General features: G+C 48.9%; 1 protein-coding gene across 1 annotated transcript; it reads right to left on the bottom strand.

Moving 5' to 3' along the window:
• Positions 1-1,588: 1,588 nt before the first annotated feature.
• On the bottom strand, positions 1,589-24,251 carry PHF8 (PHD finger protein 8). Its single transcript, XM_033174048.1, has 21 exons — positions 23,772-24,251; positions 21,854-21,939; positions 20,570-20,690; positions 18,204-18,364; positions 17,383-17,524; positions 16,766-16,952; positions 15,620-15,782; positions 15,275-15,362; positions 14,473-14,579; positions 14,264-14,355; positions 13,625-13,714; positions 12,165-12,383; positions 11,843-11,940; positions 10,424-10,593; positions 9,571-9,656; positions 8,399-8,532; positions 6,830-7,101; positions 5,807-5,902; positions 4,613-4,722; positions 3,612-3,978; positions 1,589-3,284 (listed from the first exon to the last, which is right to left on the bottom strand). Exons 1-21 carry the CDS (start codon positions 23,867-23,869, stop codon positions 3,196-3,198), a joined length of 2,976 nt encoding a protein of 991 aa, XP_033029939.1. The 5' UTR covers positions 23,870-24,251; the 3' UTR covers positions 1,589-3,195.
• Positions 24,252-26,225: the final 1,974 nt, after the last annotated feature.

Raw genomic sequence — 26,225 nt, forward strand, 5'->3', positions numbered from 1 at the left:
GCAGAGGAGAGCAACCCATTCAAGGACACCCTCCTGCACTGATGGAGAATGGGTATCAGGTTGTTCAATAGTTAATAGGAAAGGGGTGTACTGCTCACTGTTTTAAGGTGTCCCTTCTCACCCCTGTACCTTGGAAGCTACAAGTCAGGGAGCCCAGTAGGCTGTGCTGATTTATTCTGCATTTTAATCCCTTAAATGACATGTCAATCCCTCCGCTAGCAATGATGAGGCCCACTTCTGTACCAACTTTCCCTTTGCACTAAAGGGCCAAACCAGAAGCAAACAAGGCTGTGATGGGGCCAGTAGGGCAGCAGAACCAAGAAAATGGATGTGAGGGATTTGCTGGTAAATTGCATCAGCCTGGTCTCTGCACAGGAATGGCTAGAAGGCCTCTCCCATTCTCGCCCCCATAACATTTCTGATTAGACCCCAACAATGTGATAGCACAGACAACAGCAAACAGGCACCCCCCCCCAAATCACTCTAGGAGCCCAATGTCTCCCAGTGATGCTGTTACATAACGTACATTCATTTTTATTTATTGGCTTTATGTTCAGAAAAGGCTGCCCCTGAATATTGCAGCCAAGAGCCTTTTCCCCAGAAATCTGAGACAAGCTCTGGCAAGACAACATTCTCTTTTCATGTGTTAAATTGTATTTTACAATTCATACAATAAAACGTAAATGACTGTTGAGGGATAGCTGAATGGTACTCACGAGTCTGGACCACTGCCTGGCATGATGTAAGACTGCACCTGTAGCATGCCACTTGCAAAGGTCTATGTTACTTGCTGCAAACCCCTCAAAAATACAACATCAAATGCAAAAGGATCAGCCTGCTGCTTCTACGCAAAAGGGACAAGAGGCAAACCTGTATTGTGTGCACCTGACACAGATAATGTTATTCACCACCTGCCCTGTTATAATCTACTTAAGCAGAAAAAGGATTTTAGCTGCTGCTTTCATGAATTTCAAATACGGCTGAACTGAATATATGGCTGGTTTGATTTCAGGCTGGTGGGACAGAAAACACCTAGATTGTGTGGGAATTGAGCTGCTAAAAATACTGTTTAATGGGATGGTTTTGCATGCTGCTACTTCCTCCCTGAATTAGTTATAAGGGTGAACCCATCACATACTGAACAGGACAGCATCACTAGACTAGGCCTGATGTCACCGGCCACAACCTGTTTGGGCTGCTTGATAATGCAACTCGGGGCACTTGAAAAACGTATTTCTTCTTCTTCCAAGATGTGTAAAAAAAAAAAAAGAACTGCCAAAAAGGGAGGTATTTTGAAGACACTGCTGAAAATGTTCACGAAAGAAATGGGGAGCAATTTCACATTAGCTCCAATATTAAGACCACTCAGCTGAAAATAATGTGCACAGATGCCCTTCAAAACTGGCATGCCATCTATGCTTTGGAAGTGGCATCTCAACCTGAGTACTGTGTGAGATGCTGCCCTAAGTTTACACTGAAAGCCCAACTTCTTCAGAGCAAAGACTTTGTTGGAGAGAGGGGAGCTCCCAGCAACCCACATGAAGGCTTTCGTTCCTGGAAAAAAAAAATCAGAAAAATGTGCCCCATATACAAGCCATGCTAAACCATCAAAGGTTTTATTCTAACCTTGAATATATATATAAAAAAGTTTCAGCCTCATTTGATTTTTTTTTAACACACATTTCTAGAGAGATGCCTAAAAAATAGAATTCAAACATTTACACAAAGCCTGTTGGAGTCTGGCATAAAAATATGATACACAGCCATATAAACTGAGCCGTGCAGCTGGGTACAAATGTCTTTTTAAAGTCCTTGCTTAGGGGGCATGGTGCCCTCCCTGCCGCTGTAGGGGTCGAAAGGGGGGGGGAGTGGAAGGGAGACTGCTTCATGCGAAGAATGTAAAAACAGACGCAGAAAAGTGGGGTGTGGAAGGGGAAATTAACAATAGAAGAGATTTGCAGTAGGAAGAACTTTGAAGCCTTGCTGGAGACCCTCATGTCGTAAAGGAAAACCTACCAGATCCATTACAGGGGAGATACTCTGAGCCCCCCACCAGAGGAACCCCATGATTAGCAGCCCCATTGGATGTAGCTGGTGCTGGCCTGTATCACTTCTGACAAGTGGGGGAAGGATTTGTGTACTAGATTAAAAACAAAACAACAACAGTAAAACAACAGAACCCCCTTCACATAGATAAGCGGGCAAGTCAGGGGAAGACACTAGCTTAGCCTTCCCCCAAAATGCTAATCTTGAATGTGTAGGGAGCTTATGATTTGGAAGGACATGAAAAACAACAACACCTGACTCCCACTCACACAATGAAGGTGGCTTAACCAATGGCAAGTTTTGTGTGCATAAGCCATGATGGTGACTCTCTCGCAGCTGGGTGGGTTTTTGGAAATCCAATTATATCCAGCCTGCCCTCTCCTCAAACCCAAGTTCTTGAGAAGCAGCGCAGGAAAAAATACCTTTGCATTTCCCCAGGGAGCTGTCCCTGTCCTGCTTTCTTGGGAGTTTGCCAAGCTGGCAGGTGATGCTCTGGAGCACAAAGCCCCAGGTGTGTCTGAAAGGGGGTCAGACTTGGAGGGATCCTTCTAGAAGACTGGGAAAGGAGAAGGGTTATCTGCTTTAAGTGAGGGCAATGAGCAGCTGCTTCCCTCTTTTTTTGTAGTGGGGGAAGGAAGACTCTTACAAAAGAAAAAAAGAAAATTAAAAGCACTCCTTGGTGTGCCAGGATCTGTGTACAGCAACAAAAATGCAAAAGGTAGCTGGGAAGAAATGCCTAACCAAGATCCTTGTGTGCGATATGGCAGTGGGAGGGGGAGAATTCTACAGAGGTATAAGCCCCAAAATAGACAGAAAAAGAAAAGGAAGTGCAGCGGGTCGAGGTAGGGATGGAGAGTCAGTGGGCGTGATGAAGCCCCTCTGCGCCTCTGGCGTTGTCTGTCTCTTCAGGGGAAGGAAGCATGGTTCAGCTCAACATCAGAGCGGCTGCCAATCTAGCCCAATGCTTCCAGTGGCAGGAGCAGCTCAGTCTTGGCCCTGATCCACACGAAGGAGAAGTAGCACGGGGGGCTCATCCACACCCCATTGTCCCGGCAGCTCTCCTGAGGACACGAAGGCAGTGTCTCTGTGCCTCACTCGTCCGCTGGTGCCCAAGTGGCGTGAGGTCTGGAGCCAGTGAGAGGATGGCACTCAGAGCAGCAGCTTGCCGTTGCGGTGGATCTTCAGGATGCGTCCCAGCCGTTGCTTGGCTGTTGCTAAGCCCTTCTTGGGGCGTTTCCCTGAGAGGGGGGGAAATGGTTGAGTCAGGGATGAGGACAGTCAGAGGTCAACTTACCCCAACAAGATACACAGCTTCTGCCCACTTGAAGTCCCAGGGGTGGCACAGCCCAAGAACCAGCCCAAGACACCTTGGTATCGGAGAAGGAAAAATCTTTCCCATTTGCTCATCGACACAGAAAGCAATCCAGTGGGGTGGTGTTCAGGCAAGGACTGCCCTGGACTAAATGATTCTCAGATCAAAGCCTGGATTCCTAGAACACCCCCAGATCCTCCTCTAATCTGTGTCAACAGCACCAGCCTCCCAAAGTCCACATATTCCAGCTTACCTTGCGCTGCCTGAGGACCTGTGGAGCCAGCCGAGGGGCGCCGCTGGGACAAGAAGACGCCAGGTGCCATGGGCGTGGAGCTGCGGTTCACCTGGGCCATGCCAAAGACGTTGGGCCGGGCGGTGTACTCATGGTCCACCAGGCTGCCGGCAAACTGCTCCTGCTTGGGTTCTGGGGTGGGAGGAGTGGGCGCCAGAGCCGCCGCTCCAGGATCCGGATCCTGCTGTGGCAGAGGCAGGTCTGGTTCCACTTCGGCTTCCAATGGTTCTGGTTCTGGTTCTGGTTCCGGCTCTGGCTCCGGGCTGGGTGGCTTGGGAGAGGGCAGCTTCTTTTTTACGAGTTTCCGTCGTTGCAACTTCTGGTGTTCCTTAAGACAGACAAAGAGAAAGCAACGAAGGAATTCCTTATTTAGAGCTCTAGTTGTGATCATGGCCAGCCTTTCGCAGGGCGCAGGAGGTGCCACCGGATGATGCCATCCTGATGTTGTTGGACTACAACGCCCATCATCCCTGGCTGGGGCTGATGGGACTTATGTTGGCTTCTCCCTGGAATAGGAGCTCCAGGGCAGAGAATACATAGCCCATCCCTGCTTTGGGTCACTAAAGTTATCTGTTAGCAATGGCTGGGGATAATTCCAGAAATGGGTTATTTTAAAGGGTTACACGGAAGTTATTTGTTTGGCCATAAACCCCATGAACAATACTGAAATCTGTGAAATCTAATCCAAACACAAAGTACTTGAATAGGTGTAGCTCATGCAGATTTATTAGTCGCAACATTGCTTTAAGAACCACTGACGAAAAGGCAAGTAATGAATAAGTTAGCACACTGATCCCCTAACGATGAAGGTCAGAAATATTCTACCGAACTCCAGCCCCACCCTGCCTGAAGCATCCTGAGGCCTCTTGAGTTAGTGAAGCAAAAGCCTCTCCAATGTCTTCAAAGACATCCCCGCATCTCTGTCCCTTCTTCCCACCTCCAAAGCAAGTCCTGCCACTTACCTGCTGAGCCAGTTTAGCTGCCGCAGCCGCCAAGCCTGTCTCGACTGATGCCACTCTGGTCCCCTCACGCACGGGACGGTCTTGCTTGGGCAGTGTTGGGGTCACTCGGGCTGCAAGGTGGAAAAGAAATGTTTGTGCTCCTGATGGTATTCTGGACCTTGGGCTTAAAGTAAGAACAACACCCTCATCCTGTGCCAACTAAGAGAGATTTCAAAGGAGGAAATAAAATTGCCTTCCCTACTCCAAGTGGGAGCATGGAGAGGGACCCACCGGAATGGAAAATGCTACACAGACACAAACAGCTATCAGCACAACTTGCGGTGCTGCCCCACAAGCAAGAACACCCCCTAGGCCTTCTAGGAGATGCAGCTTTCAATCCGGGAGGAGCCACACCCAGGAACGGCAGGTACATGCGCAAAGGAAAGAGCAAAGGAAAGAGAGAGAAGGGGAAAGCATGCACTGTGAATTGACGGTGCCCTTCACTCAGGATGCATTTCAGAGCCATGAAGTACAGCCCTCTCAAAACTACTTAACAGGCTGCTTGTCTGTTTCTTTAAAAAAAAACCAAAATCTTTCTTTCTAAAAGAAAAAGCCCTTCTTCCCTTCCATATAGCAAAGGGGTTTTTTGTGGGTGGTTTTTTTTTTTTTTTGCCTTCACCAGAAAAGTCTCCCCAAACCAAATTGCTTCAGGTAAGTCAAGCAAGCCTGAGAGGCCAGTCTCTTTTGCACTCCATGATGCTGCAGAATTGCAGAACGGGCTGCATTACTCAGCGCAGATTTTTGTTGAAGTGCAGAGAACACAAAATAGAGACCTCGAGGGTTCCCATCCTTTGCACAAAGAAAAGCTGGATTCTGCAACCTGCAAAGCACACATAGCAAGCAAACAGCACAACTGCAACTAACCTGCACAATTTATTGGGCTAGCGATGTTCATGGGGAAGGTCAAGGCCCAATGTGGGAGACAGAAGGCTCGTCCCCAAATGCTAAAAACTTATCCATCAAATCCTCTCATCTCCACAGGCATTTCAGCCACCCACTTTCAAACATATCTCTGGATCCACAAAGGCTAGAAGCTTGTTTAGCAACAACATTATGAAGCAAATAAACTCAGGAGATTGAATATGGTGCTCTTTCTGCCTCTGTGCAGCATCCCATTAATGCACCCCGTCCCAGTTACAGGAGATGGGTTCTTACCCTTGGGGCTCCAAGGTGCATCGTCTGTGCATTTCTTCTTCTTTGGTAGAGACTTCAAGGCTGGGTCATCTTCGTCCGATTCCAAGGAAGGGTAAACTACAGAAAGAGGGAATCAGGCACTTCAGTTACAAAAAACTGGTAAGCAGCGTTTAGCCCACATTTTCACAATCAGACCAAACAACATTTAAAAAACAAAATGCTGGAATTGCTGAGTGGCGTTAAACTGTGAGATTGCTACTACCTAAATCTTCTACAGGAATTGTCTGAAATTCACAAAAACAGAGACCGGGAAGGTCCAATCCAGCTCTCCAGCAGCACAAGGGTGGGGAAGAGCCAAAACAGAGAAATGTGTCTTAGGGGGATTTTCAGTTGACTCGCTGCTGCTAGGACAGTCTACTCTTGCTCTCTCACACTCTCTCTGCCCCCCTCCCCGTAGAGAGGAGGGGCACAGGGAAGGCAGCCACTGAGCTCGGGCAGCTCAGCCCAGCCCTATGTTAGCTGTCAGCCTTGGGGTAGTGACGGCACAAACAGGGAGACAGCAGCAGGTAGTGTTATCGCCCTTTGGCCCCTGCTCTGGGGGCAAGTGCTGCTTACCCAGACAAAGGCCAAATTACAGTGAACAGACCAAAGCCGTGTGACACTTCAGCAGTCACCTGGGAACCTTTTGCACCTTTCTGAAGACCAAGTGCAATATAAGCCTCCTTTAGAGTATAAGGATCCAGCCTGATTATGGGTCTACAGATCTGCTGCTTCCTTTAAAGCAGGGCTGGTGAAACTAGGTGGCCCTCCAGATGTGACTGGACTCCAACTCCCATCAGCCCCAGCCAGGAGGGCCAGTGGTCAGGGTGATGGGAGCTGTAGTCCTGCAATCCCTGGAGGGTCCCAGCCCTTGTCTGGAAGCTTCTTCTCCCAGGAGGGGCCCCATCCTCTCTCCCCCTTTCCCTGCCACTCTCCCCCCGGCCTGTTACTGCAGAGCAAAGCCCCTCTTCTCCCTTCCTGGCGGCAGAGACAGGCCATCCTTACTGTACTCGGCATCCTTGAAGCAGGCGCCCAGGCTCTCTTGCTCGTCCATGCTGGCCTCCTCCTCGCTATCGGTGCTGTGGTGGGCTGGGCGCTTGATGGGCCTCTTTCCTGAGCGCTGAGTGCCAGAGGCTCCTGCAGAGCCGCGTTCGTGCCCGGCTGCCAACCAGGCTTGCAAGCTGGAGGCCCCTGGCGAGGACGAGGAGGACTGGAGGTTGGCCATACACAGCATGCCCTGGATGGCTTCCTGAGTGCTGGGGGAGGCAGGTGCATCACTGCAGGGGGGGGGGAACGACACAAAGGAGGCACACGGCATCAGCCACAACAACCCACATCGTACTGCCGACCGAACCCCCAACTTGGCAGCAAAGCTGAGTGTCCACAAACAGGGGCTCAAGCACAATCAATGCTTATGTAGACAACATAATTAAAGGTATGCCCCAAGAAAAGCTGTAGAAATCCAGCAAATAGGCATCATTTCTCTTATTTTGAGAAATGTATCGCACACTTTGTATGAATTCGCCAAATTTATTCTGGGTTTTTCTAGCTTTGGGGAGGAGGAAGAGCTATGAACATCTACAAGGCCCCTGGATGGCAGCACCTACACTTTGGAACTCCCTGCCTCTTGACACCAGGCAGGTGCCTTCTCTGTATCCTTTTCAGCACCTGCTGGAAATCATATTCAGCTCCCCCCACCCCCGACTTGTGGGGTGGCAGGCAGGAGGCATCACCCACTCTCCCTCAAGCACCTCTTGGCCCCCATGAAGGGATGGGACTGAAACTTCATTTTTTTAAAAAAGAAAACCGTATTAAATTATTAAAAATATGATTTAACTTTATTTTAAATTGCACATTTTTTCAGTCTTTTAGCATGGCAGCACCTACACTCTGGAACTCCCTGCCTCTTGACACCAGGCAGGTGCCTTCTCTGTATCCTTTTCAGCACCTGCTAAAACATTTCTATTCACATGTGTAGGTCTTGACGAGTTTTAAGCTCTTTTACGGTTAGTTTTATTTATTTTGATGCTCTTAATGGTTTTAAACTGGTTTTTTATGGATAATTTTAATATTTCTTGTAAATTACTTACGAGGTTTGACTATACTCAAGGAGTCTATGTATTTTGTTAAATAAAGAAATAAAATGTTGACGTTTGCTGCCCTGAGCTCCATTGGAAGGGGGGGGCGGGATAGAAATGTATTAAATAAATGAAATAAAATAAAATAAAAAGTGGAAATTTTCTTCTGGACCATTGACCAATGCTACACTCGGAGCTTCTTTGGACCCACAGAATACATACACAGAGGGAGGGAGGACCAATCATAGACGAAAGGGGACCCCAGCGCTAGAGGTGTCTGTTTGCATTTCTTAGTACAGAAAGTATTGATCTGATGTGTAGAGATCTTCCCTATTCTAATTAATTCAAGAGGGTTCTGGAAGCCTCTCGAGCACTTCTGGACAAACCATTTGTTGCAGAGAAGGGAAGAGTGCCCTGAGACGTCCCATGGGCAGGTCTGTCCAGAGGCCCCAAGAGCAGCAGCAGTACCTGAGGCCCATCAGCGGCTGCTTCTCACCTGAGCTCGTCATAGTCTGCACCGCCCACTTGTCGGCTGGCCTTGAGCAGGTCCAGGATCCCGGCAGCGCTGCTGCCGCCCTCCAGCTGGTCATCGCCAGAGGCGTCCTCCTCCTCTTCTGTGGTGTAGTCCTCCTGAGAATGGAACAAATTTCAGAGAGCCTCGGTTGGCAATTCACCGATTAAGTTTATATCCTCCTTCTCTGTGCACTGTGTCCAATAGAAGAAGAGGCAGAGCCCTCTTTCCCACCCTCCTTAACAGGAACCTGAGCCAAGACCCAAGGAGCAGCCAGGCTGCAAGAGCGGAGGAAATAATCCACACAAGAGCGCAGTAACTGGTCTGCATCACACAAAACCTAGTAAAGGGAGCAGTGGCTTGTTCCCCTGGAGGCTGAAGCCCAGTGTTGAGGGACAGAGAAGGAGTCTCAGGAGAACTCATGGATCTTCTGCTGCTCGTCGCTATTGGAGGAGGGAAATGATTCAGAAATACAGGGTGATTGATGCCTGTCCCAGAGCATCAGTCTTCAGAAAAGGGAAGTGGCCACGTTCCAGACTAAGCTTCTCTCCACTTAGGAGGTACAAAAAGAAAGGTTATTAAAAACACACACACTTTGCAAGCTTCCCCACTGATCTAGTCATTTTTTTTACTTTAGGCAGCTTGGAACAATAATAAAGGCACATTTCAAAAAAACAATAAAAGCACATTTTTAATGTTTGATGTCTTCCTGTGTTTTAATTTGTTGGAAGTGGCTGGGCTAACCCAGTCGGATGGGTGGCACAAACAAACAAACAAACAAACAAACAACAACAACAACAACAACAACAACAACAACAACAACAACAACAACAACAACAATAATAATAATAATAATAATAATAATATGAAAACAAGAGCAAATGTGTGAATCTTGCTGTGGCCTGCCCCCTTCAACTCCATAAAAACCCCTGAAATGGCAATCCTGACCTGAACTGCTAATGATTAAGTGGCTATAAGAATGCCTTAAAATAAATAAACAAACCTACTGCTTACTTCCCTGAAGCAGCCATGGGGAGGCTACGACCCTCCAGATGTCAGACTCAAATTTCCAGGGAGATTGTAACCTACATGAAGCCTCATTTCTGCTATCAAGCTCCTGGCAGCACAACATTCCTGAAGTCCGGAGCCCGACTTACCTCAATGTCAAACTCTACTTCCCCTGGCTCACGCACTCTGTTTGGGTCGGAGCAGGGCTTGGCTCGTGGCAACTTCCGGGGAAATTCTTGAAGCAAAAGACAGCAAATGTTAAATTAACTGTTGGACACAAAGGAGTAGGGATTGGGGGCTGACAGAAGCATACCAGCAGAGACCCACCAGATGATTGCAATGCAACACCTGTGATCTGGGAAGGGGCAAGGACCAAGCATGTACAGGATTGGGCTGCCAGTTTGTCATTTAGCCAGGCAGAGACTTTGGAAATTCCACAATAAGGCCTGAAGCAGGAGTTGGGTGGGTGGGAAGGTGGGTGAAGTGCAGCCCCTTTGGAAGATGAATATGACAAAGAGGAGGGCAGAGCTTGTTCAACAAATCACTGAATATGAGTGACAGGAAATGTTCCTTGAAAGCAGGAAACGGAGAAAGGCAAACTCTATAGTTTTGTACACATATACTGCAATTCCACAAAAAGAATCAAGAATGTGCAATGCTCCCAATTCTTTAAATTTCAATGTTAATTTTGTTCCTAGACCTTATACTCGTGCCTGCCAACAAATGCTTGTAACTGTGTACAAAAGTGCCTGTTAAATCTCAGAAGTTATCCCTGTAGGCTTTTTGATGAGCGGTCAAGATGGACCTCTTGTTTTCCCTCCTTCTGCAATGCTCCCCTGTGCTGCTGCTTTGCTAAGCTGATCATTGTTGCTTTTGCAGATTTTTTATTTTCATTGTGGTGTTTTTAGCTCCAATAAAATTAAATGTATGTTTTCCCCAACCCAAGAGAGACGTGACAGGCAGAGAGGCAGAAGCAAGGTGGGGGGGGGGGATACCACATACTGGGCAGCCTCTTGTGCAGAACCAGGCTCCTCCTCTCCCTGCGCGGTGTCTCGTCAATCTGCAGGTCCTCCTCAGAGTCCATATCGGGGGCTTCAGCATCAGATGGGCTGTGGGGAACTTGTGCCAGTGCCCCTTTATGGCTCCGGCTGCGTTCGGAGGCTTTGATTTTCCTGGTAGGAGAAAACATTACGACTGGTCAGGCACATGTACACAGCTCAGTACTGTTTTGGGTGCCCCATACCATTTTCTCTGTACAAATATCTGTGCATCACGAAAATCTGCCTTTCCAGTTAATAGTTGGCTCGGCCCTAATGGAGGAGCCACGTAGGAGGGGAAATAATACTGGGCTGTATCCAATGTTAGCCGTGTCCATCATTATCAATGGTCTACCCTGAGTCAAATTCAGTTGGATACAACCCCATTCTTATTTCCCACCCCAGTGGCACCCCTCCTTGGGGGATGGAAAATGCTGATTTGGGAAAGAATCACATCGTTCCTGCCACCAAAAGCTGGAAGACCTAAGTTCAAATTCCCACAGAGCCACTGAGCTCTCTGGGCAACCTTGAGCCACTCGCAGCCTCCACCTCACAGGGTAATAATGGTGAAGGAGAAAAAGCAGGTCCACTACTCTGGGCAACGTGGAGGAAATAATGGGCTAGATTCGTCCCTATGGATGGTACCACAGTGAGGTGGGACCTGGTCCCAAGGAACTCCCCTGCTCTGCCACTGGTCAGCTATTTAAAAGTTTATTATTTTGAAGTGGGCAAGGGCAAAAAAGGGAAGGCAGCATTGTCTCTGCCCACTGGCTCACTTCCATGTTAGCCAAGGAGAAGGTAAGTATTGCTTTTATACTTTCTCCTACAGTGGGAACAGCAACTGAAGCAAGGATGGCTAAATTGTGGCCCTCAAGGTGTTGCTGGCCTCCATCTCCCAACAGCGTCAGCCAGAACAGCAGCGGCAGGGATTGTGGAAGCTGCAGCTCCACAACTTAGGGAGACCACCAGGTTCAACATCCACCCCCCCCCGCCTAATTCTAAAAGCTTGGGCAGAGCTGCTTCCTTGCAGTGTTTCCATCTCCTCATACCCTGTGTCTTGGCAGCGGGGGCTAGAGGTGTATTAAGTGGGAAAGTCCCACAGCTTCCGCCATAACTCCTTTCGATCCCTTTGCTTGTGCCTCAGCCTGAGAAGCAGTGGGTGGAGGCACAGTTCTTGAGATCCAGGGCTACGGGTGTGTGTGTGTGTATGGATTTGGCCCTCTTAAGGTTCTGGTTGACTATCTCTGAGGTAACCCCTAGGCAGCGGTGCAGGTGGCAGGCCAGTATTGCTGGAACATCACCAGCTCAGCTTTCCATTCTGTCTCGCTTTCCCATCCTGCCCGGCCCCTCTTGCACATCGTAACGCAGGCATAGAAAAGCGGACCTGGTGCCCCGGCCGTTGGCGACCATCACGGGCAGCTCCTCCTCCGTCAGGTCGGGTTCCCCATCTGTGTCTTCCAGGCTGGAACTTGGCAGATCAAACTGGAAAGGAAAAGGTGGGTGGGCTACATGAGGCCAGAAGGGGGTGACGCTAAACGCTAATCAGAAAGCGAGTTCAAAGCTTCAGGAGACAGGTACACCAAGTCTTTCTCCCCCTTTCCCCCAATCCATTTGGACTCAAAACTCGCCTTCTGGAGAATCCCACTGTGTAGCCCCCTCAGAGTATGCGCCAGAGTTTCCGCAGCACAGTCACAATGGCGGCTCACCTCCTCCTGGCCAGGACTCTCTGCTTTCAGGGCTTGCTGCTTGTATTTGTCCAGTAGCTCCTGCTCCAAGGCTTTGACCGAGGCAACGTACTTCCGGCTGGCCTTCTGGCTCAGTTCCTTGGGGCTCTGGTCTCCCTTTTTGGCGGCTGCACCAGGCTGGGTACCCCTCTGCAATCCAAACGGGCTCCCTGTCTTCCCAATGTTCTGCTGGAATATATCCTGGAAGAGTGTGAGCATCAGAACCGAAAAGAGACATCTCTCCCCCCAGCCCTGAACATGGACCTGATGCTATGAAATGTGGCAGGCCTAGGCCCTGCCTTCTGCTGCGCTTCACAAACCAAGAGGGAGGCATTTGCCAGAGGAGGCTCCAGCTCCTACCTGCACCCCTCAGATGTTCCATACAAGGCTGCGCTACACCAACTAGACAATACAGTCGGAAAAACTTGTCTGGTATCCCCCCAGGACAGAAAGACCAAGCTTGCAAGTCCTCTGTGCATGTGTTTGGGCTGCCAGAATATATGCTTTTCTCTACGGTGTGGTATAAACAGCCAGGCTACAGTCTCTGCCATGGCTGCTCTGAGCACACCGTGAACATGATCCAGCAAGCTGTGGAATTACTGCCCAAAGAGCCAATGAGGTGAGCCCCTGTTCCTTCACATGGGTGAGTGAAAGTTGAACCGGGTCCTTTCTGAGCTCTCACTCTTGGCCACTAAGCTACACTCAGTCACATGCCCCAGACACAGTGTGGGGTCTGCTTGCAAGGGAACACTCCAGCCTCTAAGGGGTATATCAACTCATGAGCAGAGATGCCAACCTATTGATTCAGATCTGCTTGCAACAGGCACACTCGCAACCACCCAGGGCTTCTGTTTCAAGCAGTGCAGCATGGAAGCACAATGACCTGCGAGCGCATCTCCTATTTGGAAGGAACAACATCTTATAAGCACCAAAGCTGCAGGGAACGAGATGCGACAGTCATCCAGACATTCATCGCAAGGAATACTGCAGGGGACTTAGTTCCTCTTTAACAAGGCACCAACATACCTGCAAGAAGCCCCAAAGTGCAGCCCTAGTCAATGAACCTACCAGGTGCTGGCTCTAAGCTATATCCTGCAGGCAGCTGCAATAAACTATGGCAAACCCTCATCTACTGGTCTGCACAAATAATGTAAGAATAGTCTGCTGGATCAGGCCAAGGGCCCATCTAGTCCAGCATCTTGTTCTCACAGGAAACCAGAAAGCAGAACCTGAGCACAAGAGACCTCTCTCCTCCCGTGATTTCCAGCAACTGGTCTTCGGAAGCACGGCTGCTTCCAGCTGCGGTGGTAGAGCACAGCCATCCTGGCTCATAGCACTCAAGGCTGGGCAGAAATGGTGCTACTCTCAGCGCTGCTCCCCATCTCGGAATACAGGCCCCTCACTGCCAGGAGGAAAGGGCCCTGCTTCCTTCTCATACTCACTTCCACGAGCCTGATCTCCTTGGCCAGGTCTTTGATGAGCTGTGCTGGGCGCACCGTGCCAGGGATTTCTTCCTCGTGCTCTGCCAGGGCCTGAGAAGGAGGAGATCAGGTTTCTGCAAGCTCTTCCCCTCTGTGCCAAACGGAAGTGCCACTGACAAAGGGGCGCGGCTGGCAGCAGGCATCTCTCCAGAAGGAGTGGGACTTCAGCTCCCGCAGCCCCAACCAGCATGGCCCAGGGGCCAGGGAGTTGGGAGTCCAACAACATCTGGAATGCCACAGGATCCCACCCACAACTTCCCTTCCCTTTCAAATGCTTAGGATTTGGGCCTAGAGCTTGCCGAGGTGGTCAACCTGTGTCCAAGCTGCACAGCTCCAGACTGCAAGCAGAGGCTCAGGACTGAATGCTTCTCCATACAAAATAAAAACGGCATCCACAGAAAGGAAATGCACCAGGGAGAAAGTTTATAGACTTGCTTTCTCCCTGATGTGCAGGCTGGTGAAGTCTATGAGGAGTTTTTGTCTATTCTTGACTGCTAGCAGGAGGGCAGCCAAGCTTTGCCCTGAGTCCATCAGAACCCTGGGCAGCAACCCCACACAAAGAGCTTTAGCTCAAGGAAGGCCCATCTTGCAACCCTTTACCTCCTTCTTAGTCCAGGAGCGGAAGGCTGTGTTCAGGGCTTTGGCCCCATGAACCAAATAAGCAGCCGGGTGTCTGCGGTTCTCTCGAAGGCCTGTTGTGGGAGACAGAGCGCATTAGCAGCAGGAGCTCTCATGCCCAGCAGCTTTGCATGGGCACGGTGGGGGCACTGCATGGAGGGGCACCAGGGAGGGGAGGACTCAATACCCACCTCGGAAGATATCCAGGAGGTGTTTGCCAACGTACCAGCAGATGGTTTCAAAGTTGGGAAACTTGAAGAGGTCAGCTGTGCTGAGACGCTTTTCAATCTCATAGGCTCTGGGCAGGAGGAAACAAAAAGACCAGTGAGGTCCAAGCAGGGTTATGTATGCTCTAGGCTTTAAAACCATGGAATTCTGTGCCAGAGGAACTTAAATTTGGTGATTAAAAAGAACACCCCAAAACGAATTCTGTAAATTAAACCCATTTGCACGATTTGTTCTGCTCTGCTGCCAACTGCGTGAAGGCACAAGGAGTTTTGAAGGCCACTCAAGACCCAGCCGTGCAACCTCCAGAAGCCTGACTCAGCAATTCCGCCGGCATTGTCAGTTTAACCATAAGGACTAGAAACTGACACTTTTAAAAACTGAAATTCACCCAGTATCCCATTCTGCGGTCTCACAGAAATCATGACATGCACACAGCTCTGGATCCAGCCGACATTGAGCAGAGGGGGCAGAGCCCCATGCTGAGCAGCACGTTCTGTTCTGTGATGTATGTTTCTCTCCTGGCTCTGGTTCCATTTAGGAACATAAAGGAAGCTTTTACACCAAGTTAGATCATTGGTCTATCTGTACAGACTGGCAGAGATTCTCCAGGGTTTCATATCAGAGTCATTCCCACCCTTATGTGGAGACTGGATCAGGGACCTTCTGCATGCCAAAGGGTGTGCTCCACCGGTGATCGGGTCTCCTCCCCGCCATTTCCCAAGATGCCTCGCTGCAGACCAGCAAAGCACTCCCAGCCAAACTCACTTGAGCTGCATCTCAATGTTGAGACTGTGTAGGAAGTTTCCCCCAAAGGCCAGGCAGTCAACAGGGGTCAACACGGCATGGATCCAACCTGAAAGTGGAAGGAGGAAGCAGTCACATGGGCCTCCCGGAAGGACTCAAGGCTTATGAGAGGAAAGAGAAAGGATGCCCCCAGCCGCTAGATGCAGTGCAGCTGGATTTCACCACATTTTGACCTGCAGCTTACTCTGTGGCAATGCAAGTCACTCACAATGGAAGGAGAGGTGTCCCTGAGTGGGAGAAAATCAAAGGCCCCAGGAGTAGCAGTGGCCATGGACGTGGCAGGCAGGAGCAGGACCGACTCAATACCTGTGGGTATGAAGAGCGTCTGGCCCTGACGGACGGGGCAGCGATAACATCGGTCCACCTGGTCCCCAAAAAACATCTCGTTCTGATTGGAAGAGCTGCTCCAGGCTTCAAAGAGGGTCAAGTTGGCAGCAGTGGGACGCACCAGATAGAAGATCTTTTCTCCCTGCGAGGAACAGGTGGTAGTGAAAAGGAGCTGATATGCCACTTCTAATGTTTAGGGGCAAAAGAGCTGACAAACAGGGCAAAAGCATGTGCTATGAAGAGGGCTGGGGTAACAGAAGGAAGCATCCTGTTGCACAAGGGGGCATTTAATGTGGAGCAAATGAACAGCATGGCTGCTATCAAGTCTGCAGAGTCCAGCTCTTTGCCTCATCCTCAAGGCAGGCTGATTTGGAGTGTCACAGAATTACACAGAGGACAATCACAGTGCTTGTTGTGTTTTTCCCCTGTGCTTGTATGGAATTGTGACACACACACACCCAGCCAGCTCTACTTTCCTGCCATTCAAACAATGTTTATTGGCCTGTAGATGTAAACCCCCCCTCCAATTTCTAAACAAAATCAAAAATCAAAAATCCCTCCAGTAGCACCTTAGAGACCAACTAAGTTTGTTCTTGGTATGAGCTTTCGTGTGCGTGCAAAGGCCTGCAGCACCAGGCCTGGAGTAAGGATGGAACAGGAAATGTGAAGATCAAACCGGAAGCAAGAATTAGTTCCCTGCTGCTCAGTTTTGCTGGGCCTGGCAGAAGCCTCTTGGTGCCCTTCAGCAGCTTCCAAACAAGTCCATATTGCTAAGCAAACTGCTTAGCTTCATTCCTCATAGAACAGAAAGCATAAACACAATGACAGCAGACTCATCTGACTGTATACCAGACTCCAGGCCTGGTGCTCTAGGCTATTTTTTTATCCTCCTACTCAGCCAAATAGCTCTTGAACCCTTCACCCCAATATGCCACCTTAGCATGTGCAAGATGGATTTCTTTCAAAAAGAAAATATATGGGGAGAGGGTGGGAAACGGACAATGAAACATTCAACCATCACCCGGAATCTGAAGTGGAAGTACATCCCGGTGGTCTGCTGGTTCTGTGGCTCGGCTCTAAGATCCAGCTCCCTTCCTGCCCACCCCCATGACTTCATATTCTTACCCGCAGCACATGGTACCAGACAGAGGTGCCACCAAAGTCAATGTGGAAGTCTGTGTAGCTGTCTCGCACTCCCATCAGGCAGTACTTCTGCACGTTGGGACGCTCAAACACCGACTCGCCCGGCCACAGGTTCTCTACCCAGGACAATTTGCGCACAATCTTTGGAGTCTCCACCAAATTAGAGAGCCTGAAAAATTGAGAAGGAAGAATAAATTGACTCGTCCACCTTCCACAGATTTCTCCTGACAGAATTTTAGATAGTAATCCAGTAGAGCAATGACCAGGAACATTGCATTTCAAATCCTTACTCATTCGAGGAGTCCAATGACCTGCTAAAAGCCCAACAGGTACACAAGAAACATATCCATTGGGACACACACACACACACCCATTTGTGAAAAAGGGAAGAACCAGAAGAGACAGACTTCTGTTGCACCCCCACAATAGCAAAGACACGTAGCGAGGAGAGGGATACTACTGCTTAGTAAGGAGGGAGATACTACAGCTTCATGGCAAAAGTGGGGATTCTCCAGCTCCAGGGTTTCTCTCTGCTGGGAATACTGGGGGAAATGAAGGACAAGCACACACGGCTGCTTTCACATCCCCCTTTTCCTTGCCTGGTCTCAGAGAATTCGAGGCTGATGACGTTCAGTACTTTCTCCCGGCGACTGCTGGAGTAATATCTGACAAAGTCACCCAAGCACATCTTGAGGTCGGCCTGGCGACTCACGTCAATCACATCAATCTCCTTGTCAGCTCCTGTTGAAAAAAGAACAGGAACGCCGGGCAGCTCAGATGATGGGACAAATGTCTGAGAGGGCTGCAGTCACGGGAGATGGCAGCACAGTCCTGTTCTCACCCCTTGCGAGCTTCACGGCTAGTTGGAATCTCTTTGCAGGGTATCCCCACCAACGTGGCGCAGTGAACTGTCAGAAGTTCAGCACTGCCAACATCTCCCTCTAGAGGCTCCTTTCCTCCAGCACCTTGGCCAGCAACTGCTATCAAAGGGCCAGAAACCCGCTGCTCCCCATTACCTGCTGCTTCCACATACACATCTTTTGCCTTTGGGGTGGCAGTTGTGGAGCAGGAGGACAAATAAGTGAGCATAGCCAGAGGCTGGGAAACCAATAAAGGCTCTAGGGGGATAACCAACCCACGTAGCTAAAGATAAGACTTCTTTTCTCCCTATTTATTCTCATCAATCAAAACCATGGAAGAAAGCACGAATAATATTAATCCCACAGACTATTTCTCTCTCCATGCAATCATGCGCAAAATGCAATAGCAAGCAACCGCACCGCCTCTGCAATGAAAGGACAACATTACACCAAGCTGTGTGACTTGCTAGCTCCCTTTCCCGACTGCAGTGAATGAAGCACCCAACACTGGGGTCACCTTTGGCCACTCTGTCGGCCGGCAACGCTCCCCTGCTACTCACCCACATAATGCTCCACATCCCGCACGGTGAAGGAAGGTGGAGGAAGGGTCATGCCCAGCCCATCCTTCTTCAGGACAAGGATGGGGACGCTGAAGCTGTTCTCCTCCAGAAACTCCACGGTCAGCTGGGTCCCGCTTGGCTTTAGGATAACCTCGTCCGCACTGGGGAAACAGCCCGTGGGGGAGGGGGGGAGTCAGGCCAAGAACAACAAGCCAACCCCAAGTTCTACCTCTTAGGTAACATTTTGCTGGAAGCCGCCCGGAGTGGCTGGGGAAACGCAGCCAGATGGGCGGGGTATAAATAAATTATTATTATTATTATTATTATTATTATTATTACTAGTGCATCTGTTACAGAACACAGAGAGTCCACCACAGACTCAGCTGGTTGCCCTAGCCTTCTATGTTATATGACTTGGTTTGCTATTTGTTGTGGTGGGAGGAGGCTCCCCCCCCCCCCCGCAGCTGCAGCCTAGAAGACTCTCTTTGGAGACGCTCTGTGGAGCAGGGGGGTGGAGCAGCACCAAGGGTGTGAGCAGCTGCAGGGAGATTCCCCAAGGAGTCAGAAGGAAAGTCAGAAGACAATAAATGGCAGACCAGTTCATAAAACAAAGGAACAGCCTGCTATCAAGTTACAGGTAGGTAGCCGTGTTGGTCTGCCATAGTCAAAACAAAATAAAATAAAAAAATTCCTTCCAGTAGCACCTTAGAGACCAACTAAGTTTGTTCTTGGTATGAGCTTTCGTGTGCATGCACACTTTAGATACGAAATCTCATACCAAGAACAAACTTAGTTGGTCTCTAAGGTGCTACTGGAAGGAATTTTTTATTTTAGCCTGCTATCAAGACTGTATCAGACCGTTAACAAGCTGCTCGCTGGACCTGCTGTGCCACAACTTTCTAAAATGATAGTTACAGGTGGGTAGCCGTGTTGGTCTGCCATAGTCAAAACAAAATCGAAAATTCTTTCTAGTAGCACCTTAGAGACCAACTGAGTTTGTTCCTGGTATGAGCTTTCGTGTGCATGCACACTTCTTCAGATACACTGAAACAGAAGTCACCAGATCCTTAAATATAGTGGGGGAGTGGGGAGGGGTATTACTCAGAAGGGGGGTGGGAATGGGTGATAGGCTGATAAGTGTGGAAAACCTGTTGACGACTCTAAACGGCTGCAATTAATACCCCTCCCCACTCCCCCACTATATTTAAGGATCTGGTGACTTCTGTTTCAGTGTATCTGAAGAAGTGTGCATGCACACGAAAGCTCATACCAGGAACAAACTCAGTTGGTCTCTAAGGTGCTACTAGAAAGAATTTTCGATTTTGTTTTTTCTAAAATAATAGTTCAACAGACTACTGGACTTCAAGCCATTGGAATGCATCTCTGCTTCATGATTAATGGATCCAAAATAAATACCATCAGAAAAATGAACCCCAATCTTGAGGCAACAAATCATTCATACATTCTTCTTCCATATCATTTTTACTAAATCAGCTTGGGGGGGGGAAATCATCTCAAGGCTCAACTGCCCATTGAGTAAGAAATCAGGATACATGGAATGGTAGAAAAGCGTGAAGCACAGTATATTTGAATGAAGAGTAGGTGTTGGAGACCATCTTACAGGCAGCACTCCAGAGACACAGAAGCCACTCTGGGCTCACCAAGTTCAGCCGATCTATGGAGTGGCTCTGTAGTCCTTGCACGTGAACAGTGTGAGGTGGACAACTGACCACTTGCTGTATTTTAAGTACACCACCAACACCAAGCCTCTTTAGCAGCTGAGTCACTAACAGAGGACTCTGAACCTGGTCACCTTTACTCAGGATAACATAGGTCAGGCATAGGCAAACTCCGCCCCTCCAGATGTTTGGGACTGCAATTCCCATCATCCCTAGCTAACAGGACCAGTGGTCAGGGATAATGGGAATTGTAGTCCCAAACATCTGGAGGGCCGGAGTTTGCCTATGCCTGACATAGGTGCTGACTTACCCTTTAACCACAGTTACAGTGGAAATGAGAACACTAGCTCTAAGCAGGGGCAGAGGGAAAGGAACGTGAGATCCCATGGTGATGAAATCCTCATTTTAACTGTGGCTAAAGGAGTCCTGATGTTAAAAGAGCCCTGATGTTAAAGCTGTACCATTCGTTCCATCCTGCACAAAGTTGCTGGGGGGAAAAGCCCCAGACAGAGAGCTTCTGCCCAAGCAGGCAAGTTTGGAATAAAAAGGGCTTGTCCACAGCGCATCTTGGCCTTCTGGAACAAAAACTTCCCTCTACCTGAACACCAGCTACCCTGTAACATGGATTTTGGAAAGTCTTCCTTCTTTCCTCTTGGGTGACCCAAAAATCACCAAGTGTGTGCCCACCTAGGGAACGTCCTGCTGCGAAGTTCCTTGATGAACAGACTACTTCCAGTCTTCACCGCCTTGCCAACCTCTTTGACCGCACATGAGTCGGGCTGTTTTTGGGTCCCCCGGCGCCGTTTCACTGTCAGGGGGAGGGGAAAGCAAGATAGTAATGGGGGGGGGAGAAAAAGACATAAGCAGAGGAAGGTGACAAAAGATTTTGAAGAAGCTAAGAGAACACCACACACACACACACACACACACACACACCCCTGTAGTCAAGGGCCTACACATGAGTAGGTCTGTGCTAAACAAAGAAGGACCATAGTAGAGTGTTAGAAAGTATATCAGGTTTGGCAAACACCACCCTGCCAGAACCTCCAGCTAAAGGCGTCCTCCTAAGACCCTAAATTGTGGGTCAGCTATAGGGCTAGACCAGGGACAGTTCATTTTTCAACACTGTATCTTTCTTTAATAGTTGCATACATGCGAGAACTTGCAAAACGTTAAAGCACAGGAGAAGCACTGAATGAGATATTGGACAAAATTCAGTTTCCTACAACTCTCAGCCTTCATTCAAAAACAAACAAACAAACAAACAAAAAACCCACCCAAATTTCCACTCCTGGTGGTTGCAAAAGATCGGCTTGAAAGTGTGTGGGCAATACCTGCTGAAATTACAGAAGCCAGAAGAGTAGGTGAATAAACTTTCCAGAGGATTGGACTGAGGTCCTTACCCCTCTTCTAAACTAGCAAATACATTACTTAAAAAAATAAACTCTGTAAAATAGTCGAACAATGCAGCTGTTTATGCACAGTCAAAATGCAAACAGACTGTGCCAATTGAGATGAACAATACACATCTGCATAGCTTGTAAGGGTTGCAGAACTGGCTCGTCTTGGTACATAATTTTTATGTACTCAGTTCTGAAAAATTAAGTCCTGACTATTAGTCAAAAAGCACTGGGTTAAATACTGGATAACTGAAAACAGCAAAGCTGCAAGGGAGGCAGGAAAATTGGGAAAAGAGTCGCTGAGGCACTGTGCAAAGCCACAAAAGCTTTCCCCGATCTCTGTTCTTGCATCCTTTAGCAGACACATTGTGTTTTTATATTACAGAATTTCTCTCTCGAACCACAAGGACTAGAACTTTTTAAAAAAGAGAGCCTCTCATTCATAGGGATTTGATCAATATACCAGATTTTGTGATTTCTGATGAGACAGCATCCATGTAGGAATTAGTATACAATTATATCCTATTAAGTCTTCATCCCACTGAAAAATCACAGCAGGACCATAACTTACTGACAGATGGTCCATGAAGAAGTTGGCAGTTAGGGCAGTGATACAAGTCAATGTCGGCTGCTGCATCTTCTTCTACTCCAACACAGCTTGAAGAGAGAAAGTCAGTCACATACCTCTCCAAAAGACAGACAACAACCACTAAAACAGGTATGGGAAGACTGTGGCCTCCAGCTGTCATTAGATTACAACTCCCATAATCACTGACCATTGACCATACCGGCTGAAGCTGATGGAGCTGGAGTCCAACCACAACTGGAAGGTCACAGGTTCTCCACTTGCTCTAAAAGAAGCAATATCCCCTAAGTCTACAACCACCCAGCCCTAGATGACCACCCTGTACAAGCCCAGAGACTTCTAACTTTGAAACACAGGAACTGTACCCTAAGTCAGAGCACCTAGTCTGTATATACAATGTCTCCAGTTCAAGGGCATGCAAGAGGAATGGGACAGTCATCTGCCAGAAACCTCAAAGATACATAGGACACTTCACTCGGCTAGACAGGTCCTTTCCAGTTTAAGGCAACCCTTTCTATTCTAAACCAGCATGTCCTGAGGACCTGATGGAATTGCAGCCAAATGCTCCTTCAAAGATCAACACCCCTCGTTCCAACATCCACACTCTTTGTTTAAGAAGTTGCACCTAGGGAAAAGCTCATTTTTTAATCAACTGTCTGTCAGTTCCATCCTACGACCTGGTAGCGAAGGCATCTTCACCTATTAATGTCCTACAAGGCAGTGAGAAATGGATGCGTGAGAGGTTCTGCATGCAGTTGCTACCAGTTGAAAAAAATGCTGGCTAAATGAAGGAACAATCTGAAATCCAGATACGACTGTTGGTGATGGGTGTGTGACAGTTTGGCAAAAAACAGAGTACTCTACCATCAACCCCATGAGATGAATTCCAGGAGCGAAAGGAGGCAGGTGAAGTTCACCTCAGGAAATGCCCCAGATGGGCCACCCCTGGATGAACTACCAACAACCATCATGTAGAAAAAACCCTAGCGTGTTTTTGATATGTTACTATTTTTAAAATATGTACTTGAAGGCCACCTTGGTAGGATTTGTATCCTGAATGGCGGGATATAAACAACTGCAATAAAAATAAAATAAATAAATCTGGCACAATAGAAAGCAGTTCTATGCTCGCATCTTCCATGAAACGTGACTGCACTACGTGCAAGTGCAAAAAGAAGCTGTGTGGGGTTGAAACAGCACAATAGAAACAGGATTACAGCTTCTTAAATTTTTGCTGCACTTCTATAACTTCAGATCCCTTAATAGCCAGTATGGTCTGATTTAAGCACATTGCTTACCTGTTTGGGGGAATGGCAAACTTCTCTTAAGCCTCCTCACCAACTGGCACTGTAAGAGCTTAGGGCAGGGATGGGGGACAGGAAACTCCTATCATCCCCTGGCCACCAGCCACACTTCCTGGGCCTGATTACACCTGAAGAGCTAGTTTCCCCATCCATGACTTAAGGCATGTCAACTGTTTGGCAGGTATAAAACATGAAGTCCGTTGGTCAACTCCTGTTTCTACGGATGAATGTCATGGTCCCCCAATCTATTTCTGGCAACCATTCAGAAGCTTCCATGTACAAAGACGGCACAACCCTGAACACCAGACGATGAGGACAAGCAACAGAGGAAGACCCTTCATGCCTTACTTGTGTGCTTCAAGAGGTCTCAGACTGGCCACTTTTAGGAAACAAGCTTTAAATCTTGGCCTGATCCAGCAAGGCGATTCTTAAGAGCAACTAGCCCTTCGAGAATTACTGACATTCTACCCATACTCCTCACCGAGGCCCCCGATTAAAGGCGGCACCTCCAAGAGCAGACATACCCTGGATTTAAAGAAACAGGGGCTACGGAGCCGCTACCTCCAAATGTCAGTTCCCACCCAGTGCCGCCTTCTCACCTGCCGTGGAACCAGTCCTGGCAAACGTCACACTCAATCATGAAGCGGGTGACATCGTAGGGCAGCCGGCAGAGACAATACACAGGGACAGAGGCCATGGTGGAACCAAGTTCAGGCGAAGGAAGACCCTCCAGGAACCGAACGACGTCAAAGCGTCCGCTATGGCAAGTTGAAGGACGAGGTCATGCTGAGGTCTGCAGGAGAGCCAGTCTTTCTCCGGCTGAGTGGGGGCTAAATTATTTCATCCCAGTCACCCACCCCAACTTCCCTGCAAAAGATGCTTGTTGGATCCTTGGGGTGTCGGTGGTGTCTTCTTCCTCCCCCAAAACAGCAGGGCTTGCCTGCAGGAAGTCTCTTGAACCCCAAAGTTTCAACCTGAAGTTTCATGGGCTGCTTCTGATCATCCGAAGCCCTCCAAGGCAGACTCCCCAAGTTTTGCACCCACTTCCCCCCTACTAGGGGGGAGACCCCCCTCGACTTCCTGAGATAAACTTCCCAAGGTTTCCTTCTTGTTTCTTTTGGGGGGAGGCGGGATCACCCTTGCATCTGCTGCAGCCCCAAACTTGCCCGCTTCCTCAGCTTCTCCCCAAAGGAGATTCCCAGCTGACAAAGGCGCCGAGGGACATCGCGCTCTCCTGGGCGACCTTCGGGTCTTGCTCCTCTCGCGCCTCCCTCGGCCAGGCTCCCAAATACTCCCCACTTCCCAGCCAGGCTCCCCTTGACTCCCGGGAGGAGCCTTGTCCCTCGTCGCGGCCAGAGACGCCCTCGCCTCTCTCGCCTCGCCTCAGGCCCGCAGCGGAGGCGAAGCACTGCTGACTCGCACGCCCCGTCCCGGGCTTCTTTCTCCCTTCCGGGCAGGAGCGCCTAACTCTACGGCGGGGATCGAGGCCTTCTCGCGCCAAAGCGGCTGCGCTGCTTCTCGGCGACTCTAAAGGCCTAGGCGAGGCCCGGGATCCTGCTCTTGCTCCGGCTCCTCAATAAAGTTTATTCAAAACCACGGAGGGGGGGGGGGAATACACTTGAGGAGGCGCCGGCGGCCATCTTAGGGGAGGCGCAGGGCGGGACGCTTGGGAAGCCATCTTGAGAAGGGACGGAAGAGAGGCCTGCGTCGTAGAGGTACGAAGCGCCCCTGCTGTTCCACATCTTCAAGGCGGGATAGACGCAATTCCCGCCCCTCGCGACTGGAGGAAAGGCGACGGGAAGAGCAAAGCACCGCAAATCCCCGGTTGGCTCTTTAGCGCTCCCTGTCTCTTGAGATCCAGCGCCCGCTAAAAAGCTCATTGCTTAAGCAAACCTACCCAGATGCTTAGGAAGTCGAGGCAATGCGAATCTGTGTCAGTATTTTAACTTTCGTGCTTGCGTGTTGCTTGCTGAGTTTCGTTGCGGGGGTTGCCGATGTGGGTTTTGTTGCATCTTTATTTCAGATCATGTGATTTGTATGGATTTTTTTTGGATTTTTTAAAAGGTCTGTATCTACTGTATACGACTACTTTTCCTATGTTGTAGTGACACGTTTCATGTTCTAGCTGCCTTGAGCGTGGTTTGAACTGTGGAAAGGCAAAACGCAATTAATATGTATATGTATGTTTTAAAGTAGGGTGGTGATTTTTTTTTAGTTTTTATTAATATGTCTGCTTTGAGGGTTTTTTCTTTTAACAATGAAGCAGTGTGTAAATCTTATAAAATAAATGAAACATAAACGGGACTCTAGTGTAGCTGTTGTTTGGTTGTGAAGAGAGAACTTGTGTTATCTGCAATATCCCACCTTTCCTACAAGGAGCAACATGGTTCCCCTCACTCCTCGATTTTACCATTCTCTCTTTTTTCAAACTGCTTTGATGTTTCTTACAATCAAGACAGTGTGCCAACTTGAACAAATGAATGTCCACCAGGGGCTCGTTGTTGCCAGGTGTTCAGTCCGGGGAAGAGTGCAGTGAGATGTGGCAGCTTACGCCTAGACCAGAGACTTCCAACTCCCAATAGTCTGCGATCTACTCACAGTATAAAAAAACTGGCAGTGATCTACCCAAAGTTGTGGAGCTTTTTTTAGGAAGCCAAAGTTGTTTCTTTTATTTTTTTGCTTTCTTTGTAAGGAGGGGCCAGAGATCAGCTAAGATCTACCAGGAACACCCCATGATCTACCAGTAGATCGCAATCTACCTGTTGGACATGCCTGGCCTAGACAAAACAGTGGTTCTCCCTAGACCAGTGGCGGCCAAACTCAGTCCTCCAGATGTTTTGGAACTACAATTCCCATCATCCCTGACCCTTGGTTCTGTTAGCTAGGGATGATGGGAGTTGTAGTCCCAAAACATCTGGAGGGCCAAGTATGGCCACTGCCCTAGACCTTTTGATGGACTACATCCCCATCATGTCTGGTCATTGGCCACCCCAGGAATGATGGGAGTTATGTCAAGAGGGCCATGAGGGTCCCCTAGCCACTGCTATAGAATA

The sequence above is a fragment of the Lacerta agilis genome, chromosome 16, assembly GCF_009819535.1.
Source record: "Lacerta agilis isolate rLacAgi1 chromosome 16, rLacAgi1.pri, whole genome shotgun sequence".
Classification (NCBI taxonomy): Eukaryota; Metazoa; Chordata; class Lepidosauria; order Squamata; family Lacertidae; genus Lacerta; species Lacerta agilis.